We start from the raw sequence: 7,675 nt of genomic DNA on the forward strand, positions 1-7,675 counted from the left end.
CCCAACTTGTAATTTAATCAAAAATGATATCAGATTTGTTTGATACTACCTGTTTTTCCATAAAATACTGTTGACTGGCACTAATCTACCATCATGTAATCTACCATCATGTATCAGCCATTCCTTGATTTCACCAGGATCAGTGTTAGCCTATAGTTTACCCAAGCCATTCAGTTTACCCTTTTAAAGTTCTGGCACATTAGCCTTTTTCCAGCCATCTGAAATTTTCCTAGTAATTCAGGATTTGTTAAAAATCAACATCAGTGGTTAAGAGATCCTTGGACAGTTCTTTTAATACTCAGGTGCAAATGATATTTTAAAATGTTGAACCATAGTAGCTGTTTAACATCCAACTTAGTTACTGCTGGAAAAAGCAAAAAAATCATCACTGAGATGTGAATGCATCACCCAGCTTCTTTCCAAAAGCCACATAAATATTTACTGAACACTTCTGCTTTTTGTTTCATTAGTGACAATTTTCCCATCTCTGTTAGTAATGGACCTGTACCATTACTAGGATTTATTTTGTTATATTTTTTTTAAATGCCTTGTATTGTCCTTACTCCAATTGCTCCGTAATCATTCTTTGTTCTTGCTTTTGTTGATATCCTTCCTTCCACCTATTAATGTTTTAATTAATCTGTTCTCTCTCCCACCTTCCTTTGACCAACCTTGCAAATTGCATGTTAACTTAAAATAGCACTTTCTTAATACTCCAACAGGGCAAAACCAAATGTACGCTTCTGGTCAGTTTTAGCTTTAAGTTTGTACCTTAAAGTGGAAAAACTTCAGAGGCATATCACTATATTTGAGTTTTAGATTTTGCAGCTGGTAGTCCAGACATTAATTATATAGCGGGAGTGAGGAGGAGCATCTGCCACTAGAAAAAATGCATCCAAGGCAAATGGATTGCTTATTTGTTTGTTCTGGGTTAGTGCTAACGATTTCTGTCCTTGTTCTTAAAGATGATGGGATTCATAAGCAAACCAAAATATGAAAAATCATGAACATTCTAATAAGGCTCTATTTAGAATGAGCGCTCACTCTGTTAACAGACTTCATTGTACCTATATAGTGTCACACATTGTATTCAGACATTTGAAGTGTCAAGACATAGAATGCCCCACTTCAGCTATTGATTTTCTTCTTTGGTGTGGCTTTTTGGATCCTTCCAGATGAATTAAATGGCTTTTTTCATGTTAGTAATTAACACTAACTTTCTGGCACTTCATATTTGTATGTAACAACTGTATATGTGTGTTTATTATTTTAATCTAGGACTTGCTATCTCATATGCTTCATGTAGATCCACATCAGCGATATACTGCAGAGCAAGTATTAAAACACTCGTGGATAGCCTGCAGGGACCAGTTGCCTCATTATCAGCTAAACAGACAAGATGCACCACATCTAGTTAAGGTAAAACAAAAAGTCCTCCAATATGTGTGAGCTTAACACTTTGAGAGAAAAGCAGTCTTTTTCTGACTCTGCTAATTATCATCTGCCTAAATTCCAGTTGCAGTTTCAGCTGGATATAGGATGGCTTTTCACTTCCTGTCCTAAACTGCAGATATGGCTTTGGGGATTTTTCAATTTTTTTTATTATAGAGGATGTTAGCATTGAAATAAGGACCTTTTTGAAAAGAGGTTAATCCTTTTTCTTTCTCTTTCTTTCTATGTGCTTCACTTGAAGTTGTCCTTTCCATAGTTGCTCTGTTGCCTGAGGGGATGATACTTGTTCCCTCCTTCCCCAGTAATGCCAGTGAAGGAGAGCCCTATGGAGGGTGTTGGCAGAGGAAATAAGGAGGAGGGCAGTTGTTCCCAGGCTTGCTCCCCTGCCCAGAGAAGCCCCTCTGACCCATTTCTGTGGGATCAGGGACTTTGTAGATCACAAGGGAGTATGTGGAGTGAGAAGGAGAGTATCTACTGTTTGAAATGCCCCTTAGATATTGGGGATCTTTTTTGAAGTATCCTTCACTATATGCCCTTACCTTGGTTCATGGTCTTTGGTTCTTTTTGGCTCCTCAGTTGGATGCCAGAATATCCATGGCCACCAAAAACTCCAGTAGTACCAAACACGGAAGACTGGCAACTTAACAACTTGTGTTGCTATGAACACTTCACCCAGTCATCCATTCTATACTGGCTCCTCATTGAATGCAGAGTTCAATGTCTCTGTCCTTGTATTCAAAGCCTCCTTGGGGATTGGCCCTAGTTACCTGAGAATCACCTCTGCATCCATTTTTTTGCAACTGTGACCTCCCACTATGTAGAATAATGAAACTGTTGAAGGTAGTTCATGATAGAAATTTCTCAGGAGCTGGTCATAAGACTATGGAACCAGCCACTTTCAGAGCTAAATGCTGAACACCTTTCTTAGAATTAGCATTGTCTGTGTCATATCACAATGCACACTCTCACTCATAAACATTCAAACGAAATGTTGACAAACTAATCGAGCTTCCAGCTTGAGGAGACTTACCTGCACTAGCTCTGATCAAGCTAGTATGCTAAAAATAGCGTAGCTGCGGCAGCACAAACACAAAGAAGAGCTAGCTACCCTGAATATATACCTAGCATCTCAGACAGGAGCACCTCAGGCTGGCTAGCCCCTCCTGGTGCGCGCAGGGCTCTCCCAGGAACCACAGCAGCAGAAGGAGCAGAATGTGCAGCTCTTCCAGCCTGGCTGTACTGTCCCAAGCCCTGTCCTCCTCCGGGGCTGCTGTACAAACCCCAGACAGGACTCAAGAGAGACAGCTGCGTGGAAGGGCTGGGGGCAGTACAGCCGCGCCAGAGGAGCTGCTGGCATGGGGCCGCCCAGCAGCCACACTTTCTGTTCCTTTCGCCGCTGCTGTTCTGGAGAGCCCTGCAGTTCAGAAGTCTCCAGCACAGCGAGAGAAGGACAGAGGCCCTCCCCGCAGTAATGTGGGATGGATGATGGAGAGAGTGCGTGAGCCCTGGGCTGGGGGCGGGATCATGTGGGGAGGCAACATGTCCCCCCCCACCCCTTTAGCTGGTGCCCCTCCTTTGTGTCCTTCCCATGGGTGCAGTGTACTGGTAAGAAATGAATTCTACTTGCACCGCTGGCTTCATGTACGTAAAGGAAATTTAATGGAAAGTGAAATAAATGTTACTGGGAAGAGGGAACAGACCTAAGGTCTATGAAGAACCCATGCGCAGCAGCCTTGAGGACCCAGGCATAAATATTAATTATCCCTTTATCAACACAAGGTTTCACAAAAGTAATTCTGCCCGAATACACATTCTCTCTGTGGCTTTTCCAGGATTCATAAAGAATTAATATTTAACATTCAGTGTTTTCGTTCCCAGATAACTTTTACAATCTTTGTGGATTTCATTGTTCTCTAGGGGGCCATGGCTGCCACATATTCTGCACTGAATCACAAGACATTTCAGCCAGTCTTAGAGCCTGTTGCAGCTTCAAGTTTAGCTCAACGACGGAGCATGAAAAAGCTAACTTCAACAGACTTATAGATCCACTGGGGCACCTTAGCCAAACTGGAGCAAAGGAAAAGCCAATAAGTGGCTCTATATCTGCCTGACCTGTGATCGAAAGACATATATGGTTTCCTGCTACACTACTTGAATTCTGTAAAAGTCCTTTTTTAAAAGAAAAAAATCCACAGGTTCAGGGGGATTCACACTGTGTTGTTTTACAGGCGGTGTCCATGTTTGTTTAACTTAAACATCAGGGTACATCACAAAGATCATAAGGAATTTCTGTACACTGTCCTTTCAGAGATTTGTTGCAAATATTCTTTACATACTGTATAGTTTTGCTGGGCTCATGAAGAAGTGGTTTAGGGGACCATTACCAATAACCAAGTTGTATGTAAAAAGTGTCAGCGTCAGTATTTTTACCATCAAATCCATTTGTAAAAAATCTGCAAATTCTTACTTAAATTACTTTGTAATTGGGCACTTACCAATGGACTCCATTCATTTCACTCATTGATGCTAGAAGACAAGACTGACCACCTTATTGTGCCAGTGCAAAATGCATTAGTGCTAATATGGGAGATCTACACTTGCCTGGTGCCAAGAATTGAAAAGCTTTGTGTACAAATATTAAAAAATGGTGTACGTCTGAGACATTGAACTTAGTCCATAAAATTAAAATGATCACTTGTGAACCATACAACTGGATAACAAGTGACCTTGTTTAGGGAATGTGTGTGTCTAATGTCAGTATGTATTTCTGTCTATAGCAGTGGTGGGAAACCTGTGGCCTGTCAGAGTAATCTGCTGGTGGGCTGAGACACACTTTTAGATTGACCGTCCGCAGGCACGGCCGCCCGCAGTTCCCACTGGCCGCGGTTCACTGTTCCTGGCCAATGGGAGCTGCGGGAAGCGGCGGCCAGCATGTCCTTGCGGCCCATGCTGCTTCTCACAGCTCCCATTGGCCAGGAATGGCCAACCGCGGCCACTGGGAGCTGCAGGCGGCCGTGCCTGCAGATGGTCAATGTAAACAAACTGTCTGCGGCCTGCCAGCAGATTACCCTGACGGGCCGTGTATGGGCCGCAGGTTGCCCACCACTGGTCAATAGTCATAAGCTTGGGGAAACACCCCTTGATTTCAACATAAAAGATCTTACTGTGTTCTGTACTGAGCTATAAAAATGATTGTAAGTGTTCAAGAGTGAGAGCCTGTATAGTATTGGTACTACTTTAGATAGGACGTGATATATCTCCAAGTAGTCCATATGCTTTTAGTTACCTTGTCTATCCTTCTGTGACTTGACTGAATTATGCCTGTCTATTCCGTGAGGAACATAGGGACTTCACCACTGCTTTCCATCTTTTGACAGTCTCTTACTGTAGTCTTAGTTCTTCCCATATCATTTTGATAGCTTTCTGTTGTGTGTTTCCATGTTGTGCTTGGTCTACCTTGTTGCCTCTTGCCCTCAGGGTTTCAGTCCAACTCCTGTCTTATGTTATGTGGGTCTTTCCTCCATGTATGTTCTAGTTATCTTCATTTTCGTTCCATAATTTCCTGACCTATCAGTATATTTCGTCGTCGTCCAGAGTTCGATTATTTTTTTTCCTGGCCATCTGATATTAAGGATTTGTTTAAGGCAGTTGTTTATGAAAACTTGGAGTTTAGATAGTAAAGCCTTAATTGTCCAAGTTTCAGTGCAATTTATTAAGAATGACTTCACAATGTTGTTAAATATTCGAAATTTCATTTGAAGGGCAAGATTTCTGTTTCTTCTTATCAGCTTTAGAGTTATGAAGGCATGTCTGGTTTTTGCTATTCTGACTTTAATGTCTGTCCTACCTTTTGTACTTGATATGTGAAATATTGGACCTATTCTATGTCAGGCCCAGAAAGTGTTGGTGTTTCTTGTTCTGTGTTGATTTTCAACCCTACTAATTGTGCATATGCCCAAGGATAATTTGTTTCAGCTTGCATGCCTCTCTGAGCATGGGATAGCAAGTTGATGTCACCTGCAAAGTCTAGATCTTCTAACTTTTGTGTGAAACTCCATTGTATGCCACTTGTTTGTTCTGTGGTCTTTCTCATTACCCAATGTGCTACCAGTAAAAAGATCATGGGTGACATCAGGCATCCTTGTCTGTTGCTGGTAGTAAACTCAATTGGCTTAGCTCACTGTTACTTATTACTTGGCATGTCATATTTTCACAGAAACTCTGTGTGATCACAGATTTCCGAGGGATTCCATAGTGGCATAGCAACTTCCATAAAGCTGTTTTATCCACTGTATCAAAGGCTGTCCATCAGTACCTGGCTATCCCTCTGTATGTGGACTATATTGCTGTTCCTTTGGCAATCTTTTCTGTTGAAGAGCGGTATATTCAATGTTAGCATATCCTGGATTGTTAGGTAAATTGACATTTCATTGTAGCATATTTGGCACATAGTTTTTTATTAGTTTTATTTATTTAAATGTATGTAATTGCTCCTATGTCCCTTGGCACATGTACAGATACTACAAAAGATAAATGCAAAGACTCATGGCCCTATTAAAAACCCTCTCCTTGGCTAACTACAGGTGAAGCCTGGGAAAATAAGTAAACCTCGAAGTGTGCCCTTAAAGTCAATAGGTACAGGATTTTGACCAAAGAGGGGGAGTAGGTTCCACAGTTGTGGACCTCACTGAAAATATCCTGCTGCCCTCTCCCTCTCTGAATGTAGGGGCATTTAGTTAAGTGTCTCGGTTGACCTGAACTACTTTGGTATCTATCTCTCTCTCTCTCTCTCTCTCTCTCTCACGCTCACACACACACACACACAGCCCCCAGAGAGAGAGAGTTAATCTGTATCACTGCTAGGTCCCAAATGATTTTAGTTTTCTAAGTCAAAACCAACACTTTGAATTGCACCTAGGAGTGAACTAGAACCTCTTGCAATTCTCAGAGGATGTGATCAAATAAAGCATTTCATGACGCTTTAGACACTACTACACAATTGTTCTAATATAGTAGCATGATAAATATTTTAAATATTATGAAAGTATACCTAGTGATCTACTGCTAAATTTGAACACATTGAGAATCATTATGACCAAAAATCAATTGTTGTCCAGACTTGTCTGCTGTCATTGAATTTCTAATCCCGTAACGTTTTTATAACAGATCATAAAATGTTAATCTGGGGGGAGGGGAGACTTTGCAATACTGAGATAATAAAATGGTGTGAAGGGTTTTGGGGGGATTCTGAAATAACAAGAGAAGCAGTAACTCATCCTAAAATATGGAGGTGACTCACTACTTTTTTTGTTGTCATTGGGAGTACTGTAGATATGCTGCTAGTTACTTTTTATTGCTGTGCAGGAGGTAGGAATTGCCTTACTGAAGAATTAAGTATTTTAAATTGGGATGCTTGTTGGTGTGGGATTTAATGAATATGAAGAACATGTGTACACTAGTGTCATGCCTGCTACTCAATTTCTCGGGTATAATAGGTGTTTGAAATATTAGGGCCCATTTGTACCTAATTTGAGGTGCCTGTTTGAAATGCTTGAAAAATATCAAAGAACACAGCTGCCACATGGGAAACATACTACTTAAAAATAATTCTGCATCTTACAACATTTTTTCATTACTAGAGACCTTTGCGTGCAATTAAGTGTACACCTTTCCATATTTCCCACCTAGTATTGTAATTTCATTTGTAATATTAAATATTATTTCTATCAAAATTGAGATCACAAAAAATCAGACTCTAGATGGGGAACAAAGAGCAAAAAGCACATTTAAAAACAAAGATCTATATGTAATGTATATTTTAATGTTAAAGTAATAAAAATGAGGGAAAGAGAACATCTAAGATGCTAAGCTTAATTGTCTTCAATTCCCCCCCCCCCCCCCCCCCAAAGTGGCAGCTGGTCTTTTTTGGTTTTATTCATGAGTGATTTAGCAGTGTTTTCATTGATATTTTCACTTAACTTGTTCAGACCCACTGTGCAATAAGCACCTTACAAATATTGTGCACTAAATAACTAATAAGCAGGCCAAGATACTTAGCATGTAATGGTATCTTCCTGGAGTGAAGGATAGTGTTGTAAAGAGGAAAAATGTACAAAGACATGCTGCTTGGTGAACACACAATTTAGAACACTTTCAAAGTCAACCCTGCAGTTTAGATAATAACATCACTAAGCTCTACTACGAATGGCACTCCCAGGGCAAA

General features: G+C 40.6%; 1 protein-coding gene across 1 annotated transcript in view; it reads left to right on the forward strand.

Moving 5' to 3' along the window:
• The window catches only part of RPS6KA6 (ribosomal protein S6 kinase A6), a 73,177-nt gene extending 68,883 nt beyond the window's left edge, over positions 1-4,294 (forward strand). The window contains exons 21-22 of the mRNA XM_074963110.1: positions 1,279-1,419; positions 3,370-4,294. Of these exons, the coding sequence (XP_074819211.1) occupies positions 1,279-1,419; positions 3,370-3,495 (267 nt within the window). The 3' untranslated portion in view covers positions 3,496-4,294. The remainder of the gene's footprint in view (positions 1-1,278; positions 1,420-3,369) is intronic.
• Positions 4,295-7,675: the final 3,381 nt, after the last annotated feature.

The sequence above is a fragment of the Natator depressus genome, chromosome 9 (genome assembly GCF_965152275.1).
Source record: "Natator depressus isolate rNatDep1 chromosome 9, rNatDep2.hap1, whole genome shotgun sequence".
In the NCBI taxonomy this organism is placed as follows: Eukaryota; Metazoa; Chordata; order Testudines; family Cheloniidae; genus Natator; species Natator depressus.